Here is a 16,175-nt window from a genome sequence, read left to right on the forward strand (position 1 = left end):
GATCCAAGAAATAAATGTGCTTTAAAGAAAAAAAAAAGCACAGGACATTAAATTATAACCTAAAGGCCAAAAAGCAATGGTGGAACTGGTACAAGAATGCAAGTTATTGCTGTTGTTTTGAGTCCTGCAGATTTGTTCTTTATGAGATTTAGTGTGTTTTTATGAAATCATTAATAACGTAACCTCATTGGCATCAGGTACTAGGATCCAAAAAAGCAGCCTATTACCGGAAAGGTGTGAAATAAAAAGTTGCTTTAAAAAGCTGCATTAAGTTGTACATAGGTGAAGTCATTTTTTATTTAGGTGAAAGTTCAAATTTTTTCAAGTGTTACAAAATCACAGCACTATTTTAATGCTGTTTTGTTTTTCCACGTTGTGGTCAGTCTGACAAGAATGGACCGCAGTGACGGTGACAGCGGGGGTTGTGTAGTTGCATTAACAGTTCAGGAGGGGGCGCTCGTGTCCTCTATTCTACGTCGTGTGGTGACGTCATGACGCGGGGGTCGGAGCTGATCCAACACACTGCCCTGTTCATTCTCAGGCCGGGTAGGACCCCAGCAACAACACTACGATCGGTTCAATATACGAACATTGGGCTTTACAATCGTCATCCATCCTTTGAATAGATACAGTTTTGTGGATATATATCACTGTCGCTGATCAGAAGATACACTAAGTCGTTAAACCGGTGAGTTATGGATGCGGATCGGTGTGTCAAATCTCCGGTTTTGCCCGTCTGCTCTGCTGCCTAGTTTTATTGTTGCTTTGTTCTGGGCAGCAGCCATTTTTAATCGCCTTGTCCTACATTCCCATATCTGCCTTCAGACCCGTCAGAAGGCTAAGTAAGGTGAAAAAACACTTGCATGAAGATAAGTTTTTTGAACGTTCTACGGAGCCAGGGGTTTAAATTTAAATTGAATATAAATCACATTCAAACGCACAGACCCCCACCCGGCCTGTCAGCTTGTTTTCGGAACACTACACTGGAAGTTTATCGGGATGCTAGTTTTCAAACAAGTTAGCCAATGCTAACTCAAAGCCAGCGTTTTTAGACGTTCTTGCTCAAATAAAAAAGCACCAGGTTCTTTATCCGTTGACCGTCTTCATTTGTGTTCACTAACATATTCACCTGTACACGAACACTTGATGTTTACATAGCCATTTTCTCCTAGCATATGTCGCTAGCAACTAGCGCTACACCCAGGATTGGTCTTTATGTTCGTACTTTTACGCCATACTTTAAGATTATGTTGTGTTACAGTCTTGGGTGAATTTGCTTGATTATTTTCTTAGCTGTTAGCTGGAATGTTTGTTTTCTTGCTGCATACGGCGTAATTAGCCATAACATGGCGTTTAGCCGCATAGGGATAACTACAGAGAGGTCAAACGTTATCCTGCTGCGGAAACGTGTAACCACAGCTTATAATGTTATTTTTCTCCCCACCTGTGTTATTTTGCTTTATTTGTCTGCTTAAAGTTTCGTTTAGAATTAGACACGGCTAATGTTAACGCTAGCTAGCTGTCATACCGTTACCAAGCTAATGTTCAAACCTAAAGGGCTTTCAAGTCAGTTTGAGTTTGTTTTTTGTTCATATTTTAGGACTGAATAAGTAAGTCGCATGGAATTTACGTTTTTAGTACACAAGTAAATAGATTGTGATAAATGTATATTTTTATGAAAGTCCCGGTGAAACGCCTATACCTTATAGCGGAGCGGCCTGCCATTCACTGTGGGTTCTTAGTAGTGTTAGTGTATTTAAACGATACATATTATTGTTCTGTCTGTCATTGGTCTGTGTTGAACATAAATCTGTCGTATTTACCTTATTTAACAGTCATTATTAAGAGGCGAGGACTCCGTGTAAAGAACCTTTTTGTGGTGTGCATCACAGTGAACTACAAAAGCATAGCAATAATTGGCATGGCAGCACATTGAAACGTGCTTCTTGCCAACAAGGATGTAGTTTCTTCTTCCCAATGTGATTTGAGTGAAGGAGTTACCGATTGGTGACTGCAGATAGTTGCAGTAGAGGTTTTGAGAGATGTGCTGCTGATGCTGGACGGCTGCACCAAATAGGGTTTGGGGTATTCGAAGCATGGAACAAATCTGTTTGGCTAAAACCTTAGAGGCCATATGTTGATAATAGTGTTTTTGCAGTAATTATTTAACCTATCAGGAAAATTACAGTGCGTTAGATGTCATAAACTGATAGATGAGTGGAAAGTAATGCTTTCTTCCTAACAAAAAAGGAAATTTTTCTGGTGCTCAAGAGCTTTGAGTACCAGCAAAATTTGTAGTAACTGTATTTGAAAAGAAAGACTTTCTATAATCTCCTGCTACATATTCTTTATTGGTTTGTAGATGCAGCGCTACTGTAATAAAAGTTATATTTTGAGAGTATGACTGTAAACTCAAGCAAGGTCTGTTCTCAGAACATTACTTTTTTTTGCAGAATCCGAAGGCACTGGGAAGAGGCGCAAAGAAAAATTTCCATACTCGATGACATTACATCGCAATGTCCGATCGTTTGGGGCAAATAACCAAGTCCAAGGATGGGAAAAGCAAGTATTCCTCACTCAGCCTATTTGACAAGTACAAGGGAAAATCAGTAGAGAATCAGAAAAACACAGGTAAGCTTTGGTACGCTTGACATCTGTTTCAACCTTTTTCAAAACAGTAGCTCCATATTTTAAGTACCCCTTCGGTCTTCCAGTAGTTCCACGACATGGCTTACAGAGTCTTGGCAAAGTGGCCACAGCCCGGCGCATGCCCCCACCTGCTCATCTGCCAAGCTTGAAGTCTGAAAACAAAGGAAACGATCCCAACGTGATTATTGTGCCCAAAGACGGTACAGGATGGGCAAACAAGCAGGAACAACCCGATCAAAAGAGGTAAGAGGCATTAATAGACTGCAGACTATAGAATGCGTAGGCTTTAATTAAGTAGTCGTCTTTAATAAATTTATTTAGTTATTCAAGATTGCTGGCTCATAATTGGAGACAGTCACAGAATTCATATTAGCTCAAAGGGAGTTAGGCTGTCGGTGTTGATCGGTCTGTTCAAGCTACATGTTCATTTCTTAACATACATTTTCTTTCCTTGTAGTTCTATTGCATCAATACCACAGCTGCCGGAGTTGCAGCCGCAGCTGGCTTTACAGAAATCTGTCTCCAATCTTCAGAAGCCCTTGCCAGTAGCCAACCAGGAGGTATGAATGTGTGTCTATGTCTATGCTCAGATTGGGACTTTACCTTCCAGATTATACCAGCATGAAGTTTATGCTTCTGTCACTTGCTATCTTCTTAAAACGTAACTGGGGTCAGGTAGACGGAATGAGGCTATTCAGTAACCTTGGATTTTCTGAATTTCACAGAACACAAACACAGGTGGACCAAAGCAATGGGCCCAACTAAATGGAAAGGCAGTAGAGCACGATGGTGAGTCATTTCAGATTCATAATGAATGAATGCAAAGTACAAAAAGGTTCTTTTTGAACAAATGTTTTGTCCAGATTATCACAAGTGTTTGTTAATCAGTAAAAAGTTAAAACATCAACTCTCTATTTCCATTTTGCTTTAAACAATTTCATCAGGTTCAAGGGCCTCAAACCGACTTCAGCCCTTCTCTCACGAGGAATTTCCCACGCTGAAGGCAGCTGGAGAACAGGACAGGGCTGGCAAGGAAAGAAGCGGCTTCGATCCGTCGTATGGGCCCGGACCAAGCCTCCGCCCCCAGAGTACGTTTCAAGTCAGAAATTGGCTGGCTGTCTCCTAGACATGCTAATGCCTGCAGCAAAGCTAACTATTCAAATAGTTGTGTGATTAATTAACTAATCCCGTTTAAAATGTTTGAATTTGTGAAATTTGATTGTAAATCTCATCCCACCTCAAGATGTGACAAGCTGGAGGGAAGGTGGTGGCAGGAACCTTCAGCCCTCGTCCCTAACCCTTGGCCTGCCTGCAGATCCCGAGGGTAAGATTACTGCCCTGGGTGAGACTGGCAGCCCTCCAGCCACGTCTCACCCGTCATCTGCCACTGGCACCGCCTCCTCAAGTGCAGTGACAGCTCCGTCACCAGTCCTTGACCCAAAGGAGCCTTCCTTGCGACCTGCCCAGCCTGTCCGCAGAACAACCGTCCCTACTGCGCTGCAGTACCAGCTTCATCATACTTCCACTGCTGTCTACCATGACATGTTGCCAGCATTTGTAAGTACTTGTACTGGTTTTACTCGTACGCAGCATCATTAATTGTTCTGCAAACACATTGTATTATTTTGCTGTTTTTAGATGTGCTCTAAAGAGTCGCGTGAAACCCCAGGCACAGAACATGTTCCCACCACCATAGCAGCCCCTGCCAGATTTGACAGCAAGCCTACATTCAGACAGAGCTATGCCAAACCTGAACTGGTTAAGTAAGTACATTGACCAACATTTACAAACATCTAACACATTTGGGACGTTTGACCATGGATAATTTTCTGCCATGTTTTGATTGCAGCGGCGATGTGAGAAGAGAGAACCGTTTTGTTCGTGCTCCTCCAAGGCTCTCGTCTCAGCCAATCCGAAGGCCTGGTGACAGGCCACAACGGGCAGCCATTATTAATCCAGAGGACCTGAAAGACCTGGATGAGCTTGACAATGATTGCGAGGATGGATGGGCCGGTCCGTAATCTTACATATGCAAATTTTGGTCTTTTTTGTAGCATACTACATTCTCTAAATCCTATATCACACAACTTTCATTGAAAATTGTATGTTTTTCAGGACTTCATGAGGAAGTCGATTATAGTGAGAAGCTCAAGTTCAGTGATGATGAAGATGAGCACTCAACCAATGATAAAAACAAGATGTGGTGAGTATTTTTCACCTCATACTTTGTCACTACTTTAGGTACAAATTTATTTAAAAAAACACTGCCACAGCTTCATTAGTTAAAGGTTTCTTAGTTAATATTTGATTGTCCACCTCTCAGGACTGAATGGGAGAGGGAGAGAGAAAACCAGCGTGACTGCCAGTCCTCCTTGAGTTCAGGAGAGGCATCTTATTCCCAGGACGCACCCGACGAGACTTATTCCTACCAGCATCACCATCATGAGCCTTCCAGGAAGATCAGTGGGAGATATCTCTCTGTAGATACTATGGTAACTATTGAGTTGTTGTGTTTCTCTTTTATTTTTTTATTGTTAGGTTACTTATCAGCACTTATGATTTTGATTACTGTTAAAACACTGTGGAAGAAAACGCTACACTAAAGAGCATATGAAATTCAGTGCACCTTCACACAGCTCTGAGTGAGAGTATCATTGTGAATTGCGAGTGATGACCTTGCAGTAACCATAGTGATTTGTGTCTGACTGCTTTTCATCAGGCAACTGAAAAGGATGTGATAAGCCCATTCTGCACCTCTTTTTGTTTTATGGTTGCAGACGTTAGTCACACTTTTTGCCTAAATAAGGCTTACATCTTTACTAGGCCTCGCAGACAAACACATTTTTGTGATTATTAAGGACTACGTGAAATCTGATACCCTGTCTGGTAATGAGAAGTAGGAAAAAAAACTGTGAAACATATAATACATGCCTTAGGTTCTTAGTTCAGCTCATACAGTGGAAAATCACATGGAAATTAAGATTTACCTTTAATTAAGTATTTAAGTATTAATTACATGTGATTGATGACAATTAGACAACAGTAATAATATTTCACCTTTGTTTTATCTCTAGGCTCAGCAGAAAAACCAAGGTGAGCTGCAGGCTGACCAGGAAGATCACCATCGCCAGGCTCCTGCTAGGGCAAAATATGTTTCACCTGAGCTGTCAGAAGCTGTTGAGAGGGCCCGCAGACGCCGTGAGGAGGAGGAGCGGCGTGCTCGTGAGGAACGTCTGGCTGCTTGTGCTGAAAAACTCAAAAAGCTGGATGAAAAGTTTGGCAAGACTGAAAGACAGACATCAAGAACAGAGGAAGGCCAGAAGGAAGGAGAGGGTAAAGATGTCCCTCTGTCCCCAAACAGAGAACTAAGTAAAGGCCACCATGAAAATTGGCAATACAGCTCAAAAGGCAAAAACAATGAATATACATATATTAAAAAAAACAAAAAAAAAAACCAATCCTATTTTTAACAGCAATTTCCAACCATGTGTTTTGTGCTCCACTGATACTCAGATGGAAGTGAGTGTCCTCCAGACAACTCTCCTGGCCAAAGTTACAGTGAGGAACCTGGTTTCTCTACCTACCGTTCCAGTGAGGATGATCTCCAGGAGCCTTTGTCCCCCACTGGAGAGTACAGTGGACGCCACTCATCCAAACCCATCCCACCACGCTTTCAAAAGCAACCCCAGCACCACCAGCAGCAGGTGAGTGCTACCTTGTAGCAGGCTATTTCTCCATTTAGTTTCTACTGTTAAAGAATGTGTTGAAGGCTCAATGGAAGCAAATTAAAAAAAACTCCCAACTTTCAAAAAAAATCAAAGTTGGGAGTTTAATAGTCTGGTTTAGCACTCGTTAGCACACAGGACTTAATGTTAAAGGTACTTTTGTTAATTAATTCGGAACATTGTCATCTTCTTTACTATGACATAAAACAGAAATTCAGAAGTTATTTTAGCTCCGTTAAGTTGATGGTACTTCTTGTATAGGAACAAGTATACAAGATGCAGCACTGGCAGCAGTCAGGTCACCCAACCTCATCTGGCTCAAGCCATGGCCAGAGAGGCTATTATCCTCCTCATGTCCTTGGATTTGACCCTCGTTGGATGATGATGCCACCTTTCATGGACCCCCGCATGACTCAAGGGCGATCTCCTGTAGACTACTACCCTGGTACAGTCCACTCTTCAGGTACACAGTAACACTAGAAAAAAAATGAAAAATGTCCCCATGTTTGGAATTCTTCAAGTTTTCTTTTTATTTAATGTGTGGCTGTTTTAATAGAATAACTAAATTTTAACACTTTATTGTTTTCAGCAGGAATGATAAAAACCATGGTAAATCAAGATCACTTGAATAGTCCTGGCTCTGACGAGGGGTGCCACCCTAACCTGCACCAGGAGAGAAGAGCCCCTTCTACTGAGCCTTACCCTATGTGGAACCAAGATGGCTACCCCCTGCGCAGCTTCACACCACCTTACCAGAGACAGCATGATAGCTCAGACAGTGGACAGCCAGATGACAGGTCATCTATTGTTTTGAAAACATTTGTCTCTGTATGTTTTGCACTTTACCCAGTTTGTAATTTTTTTTGTAACCCCCCCCACCCTTTTTTTTTTTTTTTTTTTACTCAACAGAAGTGACATTGCCTGCTCACAACAAGACTCCTATGATGAGAGACCTAGTGAGTGCTTGTCCCACACTCAAGATGATCTCTCTCATCACGTTTACCACAGAGGCCAAGATAGAGAACACCATGAGCAAGGTTTGCTGACCACTGCACAGAAACACTCCCAGAGCCATACAGACCTGAAGGATGGCCCTGAATGTCATGATGTGATACTAGATAGCTCCAGGGACAGTTGGAAAAGGGATGGAGGGCAGAAACAAGACGGAGGTCTTAATAGTACTCAAAAACAGTGGTCTGAACCTAGTTCCAGCTCTAGCAGTGGTATCAGCCAGCCATCTGAGACCAGTGGGCGCACCTTAACCCGTAGAACTGGACCCATTAAGAAACCAGTTCTCAAGGCTCTTAAAGTGGAAGACAAGGAGAATGAGAAGCCAAAGCCCGAGCCTGAAGAGAAGCCTGTCCCCTACCGTCTAGAGAAAGAAGTCCTGACTAATGTTTATGACTTGAAGAAAGATAATCAGCCTCCCAGCAACCGACGTTCAGTATCACCTGTTTTTGAGAAACAACCAGAAGAGAGGCAGCGTCAGTCACCAGCTCCCACCAAAACAGAAAGACCTCTGAGCACCCACAGTGACGAAGCTCCTAAAGAGAGCCCCTGGGACAGCAGTAAGAGCCAGACATCCAGAGATGGCCAAGAAAACAGAGAACCCCAGGCACCACGGCGTAATAACTGGATTTTCATTGACGAAGAGCAGGCTTTTGGCACAGTTAGAGGAACAGGTAGGGGCCGTGGTCGTGGCTTTAAGGATTTCAACTCTAGAGGTGGAACTCGTGGCCGAGGAGGAGACAATGTCCGAGGGGCTTATAACAACAATACCAGCAGTAATGGCACTCAGCGCACAAGCAGAGGCCGAGCACCACCTAGAGAGCTTGTCAAGGTGGAAGAGTTTCAGAGGGGGAAGTCCCGGAGGCGAAATGTCAGTGAGACTTTGAGCGAAACCTCAGAGTATGAAGAGCTGCCCAAGAGACGCCGTCAAAAAGGATCTGAAAATGTAGAAGGCTACACAGAGTCTGGAGAAGTCCGTAAAGTTGATAGGGACTCCTGGAGATCCAACAAAGTGTATACAGATGACCAGGCAACTACAGATTCTAGAGAAAAGGTCAAGACCAGCAGAGGCTTTGGAAGCCGTATGTTGCCTCCGAGACTAAACACTGCTGGAAGTTACAGTCGAAGCATCGGAGGCTCGAGGGATATTTCTACATGGAGAGGTCGTGGGCCTCAGTTTAATAGTAGTGGTGGGCCTGCCTTGCAGGAAAATGGTTATGTTCCTGGAGCGGAGACTAATTATACACGCAGACCTCCTGTTGAACGTGAGCCCTTCAAGGGCACCCCAAAATTTACAGGCTCCTTCTTGGAAAATAACACAGAAGACCGTGAAGGAGAGTATTACTTCGACAACGATAACCCTGACAGGCAGATGTTGAGGCGGCGGCGTCCACCCCGTCAAGACAAACCTCCACGATTCCGCCGTCTGCGACAAGAACGTGAACCCGGATCAAACCAGTGGACAAGTGATGAGTACGTAAATGGAGACTTCTCAAATCCTTGGCCTGGGCGCCCCAAAGGCAGCGGAGAGGAAAACTGGCCAAGTGGCCACTACTCTGGAGGGCGTCCCAGCCAGCATGCTCAGGCAGAAGAATGGGACACAGGATCAGACAACAGCGACTTTAGTGACTGGAGAGAGAAGCGAGGCGGAAGTGGAGGCACAGTAGCGCAGGGGCATGATATCCCCTCTGACTCTGGCCACAGTGAACCAGGTTCCAGCGAAAAGAGGGAACTTTCCAAGCGAAGCTTCTCCAGCCAGAGACCACTGGTGGAACGGCAGAATAGGAAAGGAGACCCATCACTGCTGGACGGCGGCAAGATGACACGTGTGCCTGATATTCCTCCCACCAGCGCCTCTAACAGGGCTGATAGCTGGCACAATGGAGGAAATTCTTGTAAGAGGTAAGATAAATTGTAGTTCAAACCTGAAAGTCATTTGAAAAGTTCCTGTATATACAATTAACCTTACTATTATAAAACATTTTACTTCAAAACACATGAGAATGGATTTTGCTTTTGAGAGTTTTCCATTATTATTGCTCCTTTCAGCTCTAGTCTTTCTGAAAAATGTGTTTTGGCATTTGTCAATGTTGAATTCCTTTGTCATATTTTTGATTTCAGCAGGAGCTCAGATGAGTCTGGCCCAGTGTACGCTATAGAGCAGCCAGAAGAGAGAGAGTCCAGTGAGACCTCCGGGAAGAAATTAGACAAGGACCTGAAACCTGGACCTGTCAAGACAGACATTGTTGAACCGCTGTCGCAGTATGAGCTCAGCAGCTACCCAAGTGAGTTCATGTTGAATTTATGTTTATTTATTCTTCAAGCTAGTAGAATGGAAATATTCTTGGGCAGTTGGTGCTGGCACATTTCGCTCTAATCTCAATGCCTGTTTTGTAGTTGAAGGTGACACAGGGGGATCAGCGTCAAATCCAGATGGATACCAGGATGCCTTGTCTAAGAAGCAAAGACGTCCACAGGAGGATGAGAGGAGGAGGAAGGAGCAAGGACCGGCTGTAAGTGACATGCTTCGTATGATCAATTCAGGTACTCAGTTAGTTGGCAAGCATCATCATAGATTAATATTCTCTTGCTGCTGTCATTAGGTGACGGTGAAAAGTAGGCCAATTGGATCCAAGATACCGCCACGCTTTGCCAAAAAGCAGGGAAGCATGAGTATGGAGCAGCCCGAGGAGACACTGTCTGCCAACAACCTAGGAACCGAAATCTGGGAGACCAACAACTCCGGTAACAGACAAACCCAGCAGGCAGTGACAAAGTGCAAAACTCAGATTGTTTTTTTGCTGAATAGAAATGCAAGACACTTGACAATGGCATTTTTCCTTTTTCAGCTCTTTCAGTTCAGTCTTCAGGGGGAGATTCATGGACAAAACAGGTGTCTTACACTGGCAGTGAGCCCAATTCCGAGGTACCTACTATTCTTCCTTCTGTTGCAAAATATCAGTATCTGCAGTTCAAAAATACTTGTTAAATTTACATTTTGTTAGTCGATAAAGTAAAAAACAAACTGCAATCTTCTTGTTCAGGACTCTGATGCTGGCCCAGAGCAGAATAAAGAACAGCACAAACCAGGGCCGATTGGAAATGAACGCTCTCTGAAGCACCGCAAGGGTTCAGAAGGCATCGATCGGCTGGAAGGTGGTCCCATCACGCCAGTCAATGGAGTGGACCTCCATGTAGATGCCGTGCTGCCTGTGCCACCTATTGAGTTCGGTGTCAGCGCCAAAGACTCCGACTTTAGCTTGCCCCCGGGCTCCTCACCTGTGCCCACGTCTAACCCTGGCAACAAGCTTCAAGATGCACTTAATGCCAACGTAAGAGACCTTTGGCCATACTTCCTTTTTTGTCCACACCTATAAAATATCATAACAAAATGTAAACCAAAATATATTTACTTTACAGTTTCTTTCTTTTAACCAGACTGCTCTCAATCAGAGCATCCCTATGCTGCGTTCCAATCACCTGCAGCCTGGCATTAACCTCAACCCCATTACTTTTCCTAATGCTGACCTTACTCTGAAGGTAAGCGAAAATACCTTCATACCTGCATCAAATAAAGAATTGATAGCTCATGCATCTCTTTATTGTATGGTGAAAATAGTTTAACATACACACATTACCTGCTAATTAAATGTTTTTTTTTTTATAGATGGAATCTGCACGGAAGGCGTGGGAGAACTCTCAGTCGCTCCCTGAGCAGGGCTCTCCTGGTGGTGCTGCGTCAGGTGCTCAGCCTCCATGTAGTGTCGGCTCCTCCAGCGGTGTCAGCTACAGTTCCTTCGGAGGAGTTTCCATGCCTCCGATGCCTGTGGCATCAGTGGCACCTTCCATGTCAATGCAAGGTTAAAACCCGCATTTCATTTAGCCTTCTTGATGGGTTTTTGAGAGGATGCTTTGAGAATTGAAGAAAACTCCTTTCGCTGCCGCCCTCTCTTTTAGGTAGTCATATTCCTCCATTGTATCTGGATGGTCATGTCTTTCCAAGCCAACCACGCCTCGTCCCTCCCACCATGACCCAGCAGCAGACCTACCAACAGGTAAAGATGGCGTGAACATACACACAAAACTGTTCCTGAGCAGAAGAATTGCCATTAAGTTGTATTTGTTCTTTCAGGCAGCTGCGCCCCAACAGATTCCCATCTCGTTACATACATCACTTCAGGCCCAGGCTCAGTTAGGGCTTCGGGGAGGTCTGCCTGTCTCCCAGTCCCAAGAGATGTTCAACTCTATTCCCCCATTCAGGTACTTCCTCCTCAGTCTGGCAATTCAACGTTGTGCTGCCATTTTGTCTGATTACTGTATAAGGTACACAGAGTGTCATAAACATTCTCTTTGTCTCATTCTGTTGCCCCACTGTCTTTTCAGGTCCCAGGTTTACATGCACCCTAATCTGTCACAGCCCAGCCCCATGGTGCTCTCGGGCGGGGCCCCTCTCAAAGGGCCCTACTCGGCTTTTCCTGGAATGCAGCCCTCGGACATGGTTAAGCCCCAGTCAGGCTCACACTACCAGCCAATGAACGGTAACCAGCAGCTAGTCTATGACAGCCAGATGAACCAGGGACCCGGTATGGGTTCCTCCCAGTTAATGGACTCTCAGCTCATCCAGGTGAGTCAAAATTTGGTTTCATAACCACTCAAGAAAGCGTTCAGCTAAACATTTGTCATTTCCGTACTTTTAATTGTTTTCTTTTTATTTTTTACAAGGTGACTATGCCCCTGCCCGGTTCTCAGTTGCGCTATGGCTCAGCTCAACAACATCTCATCCTGCCACAGTCCATCCAGCTGCAGCAGGGACAGAACCTGTCAGTCGGAGCCCCACGCCGGATGCTGCCACCTGGCTCCCAGGCCGCTGTCATGCCTGGCAGTAGAGAGGTGAGACCGGTTGTATTTATATGGTTGGTCATTACAGTAAGGCCCCTACGCACTGTACATACACCTATTTTATATAACTTAAATTTCAGTCCACAGCAGTGTGCTGTATAATGAATGTGTTTGACCTTTTCTCAGGGCTCCCAAATGGAAATGAAAGGTTTCCAGTTCTCTGAAAAGCCTAACCACTCCCCAGGCTTGTCAGGAGGGTCCTATAGGTGAGAGAAAACAGTCCCTGTGAACCTTTTATACGATTATGAATGAAATAAGTGTATGAGAAAACACAGTTTGGGAAATGGGTTGTTAGACTTTCTTTCTTCACTGCCTTCATCAGGCCTGGTTCTGCCAGCCCCAGCGGAAAGCCCTCTGGTCCTGGAGGCCCTGTGGGTCCTCTGCCTACACACTTCACTCAACAGGTAGGTCTGCTTCACACATATGGGTGTAATATATTTAGTTGAAAGGGTTGTAATAGGGCAATTAAATGTTTTACCAATGTGAGGGATTTCCACGTGACTGAAGCTATTGGTTTTGAAACTTTTCTAAAGTCTAAACCCAATAGGTGTTCAAATTAATCTACATTTTATATCACTCAAATTAACACATCATCTGTCAATATGTATTTCTTCATTAAAAAAGTTACACAACAAAACTGTGACAGAACTCAAGTTAAACTGTCCTAATGCTGTCAGAAACAGGATGCTAATTCTGTTCCTTTATTTCCTACCTACCCTGTCCTGATTATTCTTCCCCTCCTCCTCCCCCTACATCACAACAGGTCCCACCCACTCAGGGCAGCATGGTGATGCACATGCGGCCCCCTACCACAGGCCCTTACCCCAACCCTATCCAGAGACCTGTAATGCAGGTCAACAAACCTGTAATCATTCGTTCCCCTCCTTATCCTAACCCTGGCCGTGACCCTCCCCATTCTACCCCTCCCTCTGCCCCCGAGCCCCCTGTCAAAGGGCCAGAGGATGGCATGAAGGTGAGCCACCCACTGTAAATATAGGTAATTTAATTTAATCTATTTTTTCTTTTTTCTCTTTGCATCATTTCACTGTTTATTTACTAGAATTGTAATTCATAAAGTACTTTTGGTTGCATATGATCTGTGCTAGTTTAAAATTATATAGTACTATTACTAATATAGCAATATTAGTACCCTTTTGTCCATAGCCTAAATTGTACAGTAGTTGAGAATTGTTGAACAAACATGAATAATAGTAATTGTATAATCTATGCTCAGGCCGACTGCTGTGTCTATTTTTGTATAAGTTGTATCAGTCTTTGACTGTTTGCTGCATGCTGTGTGTAGTTTGACAGGTGCTGCTGTTTGTCTTAGTAATGTCATCTTTTTGCAGAACAAAAGCATCCGTGAAGTGCGAAAAGTGGTGGGTGAGAGCAAAACACCACCCGGAGGCTTGACCAGCAAACTCCAGGAGCCCCTCCCCTCCACAGGGCAAGCCAAACCAGCACGCACTGGAGCCATAAAACCCCAGGCCGTCAAAGTAGAGGAGGGCAAGGCGTAACAATGGACCTTAAGATCTCATCACCACTTAGCCTGCCAACACAAAGCCCCCCGACCCGACCAATGTCTGAGCCTTCCAAGACCAATCTTACCCGAAGGCACGGGGCAAAAGTGCAGACATCACGAGAGAACTCAGAACTGGACACTATTATTTCAAACCACATATAGAGATATATAAATATATATAAATATATACATAGACACACTTTTAAGCAGATTTCTTCAAGGTCCTCTTTTAATTTATTATTGTCACATTTAAGGGGAGAATAGTAAAAATAAATATTTGTGTTTTTTGTGTTTCTCTTCATCTCTTGATGTGGAGTAAAGGAAAAAAAGGCCAGCTCCCACAGACGGTTAATTTTTCCATTTTGCCAATCTGTATTTAGTCCCTGAAAATGGACTGTAGCCCAAAATACCAGGCAGGTGCTTGAGTTTCAGTCTGTTAACATTTTTAAAACGAATTTGAAACATTTTGATGGAAAATAAAGGTTCGTCCTTATTCATTCATGCTGCTGGTAAAGGAGTTATTTTATTCATCCAGAAAAAGGAAATCTTCAATTTATGGACATCTTTGCATGTCAACATGGGAAGATTCACATGCGCCACTCTAGAACGGCATCCAAGGCCATGAACTGTGGCACCAGTGCTTAGTAGAATTGATTTCTTAAACCGTTTGCTTTTACATTCTGTTGCTTGCTCTCCTTTGTATGTAAATTGAGACAAAAAAGTGGACATTTTACCAAAATCATGTTGCTTCCATGGGAACTTCACTGGCATTGATAGTGTGTGCATGTGATGTGCTGAATGTGTGTAAACCTGCAGGACTCCTACCCAGAAGCTAGCATTTCACAAAGACTGTACCTGAACTCAGCATTTACTATGGTGCCATCGACCTTATGGATTTTGATCAGCCACGCTGGCATCCTGTGGGGTTCATTGTGAAGTTGTGTGTGTAAAGGGGGGTTGTGGGGGGGGTTGGATGCATTCACAATAGCTGTAAAGAACCCTGAAAATAGCTGATGGAATTGTTGACTTTCTTGTGAAATGTGATGATTTTTATGTCCTTCAACCTAAGGTGTTTTTCTCTTCAAGCTCCTGAAAGACTTTTCTCTCCACTTCCATTGAAAACCCACTTGTCACTCACTGTGGGGAAACTGTGAAGAAGCAAACTCATCCCAATTTGGTTACTCAGTATCTGGTCTCTGAGGTGGCACTAGCAATAAATGCAGCCTAACTATTATCACAATCAGGGTCCAAACAACTTATGGTCACAACCAAGGGGCGTTGAGTGTTTTTTGTTGAAATAAAGCACCTTTGCTTAAGCTTTTTGTGTGCGCACTGCAGTTGCAGGACTACGAAGGACTTTTGAGGTGTTCTGTTGGGCTTGTTTATTTTGTTTGTAGAAGATATTCAATTTGAAACTCAATGCCAATGTCAATGCCTAGTTCAATGTTACTGCTTACTGTAACGCTCCTTGACACTACAAAACATTGCAGTTTATCTTTGAGAGTGTTTCACTGGTAAATATGTATATGCATACTTAACTGTACAGGCAGGCCTCGCCTACGAGGCTTATACCCACCTTTCATTTAAAATGCTATGGCACTATAAAGGACTTCATATTGAAAAGGTCACTGTTCTCAGACATGGACTACTTTCACATGCTGATGGATTTATGGGCATGGAGTGTTTTGCCTCTTATCCTTTACTGCAAAAGACATGGACGCTTCTCATCATTATACCTGCACCAAACTAATGTTGCCCTGATGTTTTTGTACTTTTAAGATGCATATTTCATTTTGTCAGAGGACCAGTGCTTTCTACAGCTGATCAGCATTCTGTTTATCCTATCTGATCTTTATCCTTTCAGATATTTGGTCATTACTCTCCCTTGTTAAAAAAAAAAAAAGCTTATTGAAAGAAAAGAAATAAAGCAGTTGTGATTTCTTAACCGTACTGTTGACCCTGTATTGCTGATTTGTTCTGGATTCATGCATCAAATTCATGTGAAAGAATTTGTAGATAAATCATTTTAAAACAGGCAAGAATCATCAGAGGTTAGTGTGTTAAGTTATGTGCTTGAGGGAAAATCATTTCAAAGGAGATGAAACTGTATTTTTAAGCTTCGGATTCAGTCACTGTGGTGAAATCGACCATGCGAATCTGCTAAACAGACTTGTTCCAGCAAAACCATAATGGTTAAAACAAAAATAACTACTTTATGAATACTAAGGCTTTAATGAGCAACTGGTGTGGGTTTTATATTTGAGGACTGAAAATTGTGTTTTAAAATGTCAGTCCTTCTGCTTTTCTCCCAAAAGTCAAGGAGAAATTTACCCAAAAAAATCTATGGGGGAAATTCTGGAACTCTCTGTGCT

The 16,175-nt window shown here is 43.4% G+C and overlaps 1 protein-coding gene across 10 annotated transcripts; it reads left to right on the top strand.

The window, feature by feature from the left end:
- The first annotated feature begins 513 nt into the window (after window positions 1–513).
- Window positions 514–15,753, top strand: prrc2b (proline-rich coiled-coil 2B). 10 transcript variants are annotated; one of them, XM_029168765.3, is made up of 31 exons: window positions 514–688; window positions 2,454–2,631; window positions 2,715–2,892; window positions 3,107–3,209; window positions 3,375–3,438; window positions 3,594–3,737; window positions 3,893–4,206; window positions 4,288–4,412; window positions 4,499–4,662; window positions 4,765–4,852; window positions 4,973–5,141; window positions 5,724–6,057; window positions 6,163–6,353; window positions 6,636–6,837; window positions 6,964–7,171; window positions 7,284–9,284; window positions 9,504–9,667; window positions 9,780–9,895; window positions 9,986–10,127; window positions 10,232–10,308; window positions 10,427–10,714; window positions 10,803–10,922; window positions 11,050–11,242; window positions 11,340–11,437; window positions 11,515–11,642; window positions 11,766–12,006; window positions 12,105–12,272; window positions 12,408–12,487; window positions 12,604–12,685; window positions 13,045–13,254; window positions 13,631–15,753. In XM_029168765.3, exons 2-31 carry the CDS (start codon window positions 2,517–2,519, stop codon window positions 13,796–13,798), a joined length of 6,675 nt encoding a protein of 2,224 aa, XP_029024598.1. In that variant the 5' UTR covers window positions 514–688; window positions 2,454–2,516; the 3' UTR covers window positions 13,799–15,753. The 10 variants fall into 10 exon arrangements, with proteins under 10 accessions (XP_029024598.1, XP_029024601.1, XP_029024599.1 ...); XM_029168768.2 differs by having other exon boundaries at window positions 9,507–9,667; XM_029168766.3 differs by having other exon boundaries at window positions 6,967–7,171.
- Window positions 15,754–16,175: the final 422 nt, after the last annotated feature.

This window comes from Betta splendens, chromosome 12 (assembly GCF_900634795.4).
Source record: "Betta splendens chromosome 12, fBetSpl5.4, whole genome shotgun sequence".
Classification (NCBI taxonomy): Eukaryota; Metazoa; Chordata; class Actinopteri; order Anabantiformes; family Osphronemidae; genus Betta; species Betta splendens.

Coding starts and splice junctions, on each gene's coding strand:
- prrc2b (XM_029168765.3), top strand. CDS start 2,517: ATGTCCGATCGTTTGGGGCAAATAACCAAGTCCAAGGATGGGAAAAGC. Junction 4,853..4,972: donor AATGATAAAAACAAGATGTG/GTGAGTATTTTT, acceptor TCCACCTCTCAG/GACTGAATGGGAGAGGGAGA. Junction 12,686..13,044: donor CTACACACTTCACTCAACAG/GTAGGTCTGCTT, acceptor ACATCACAACAG/GTCCCACCCACTCAGGGCAG.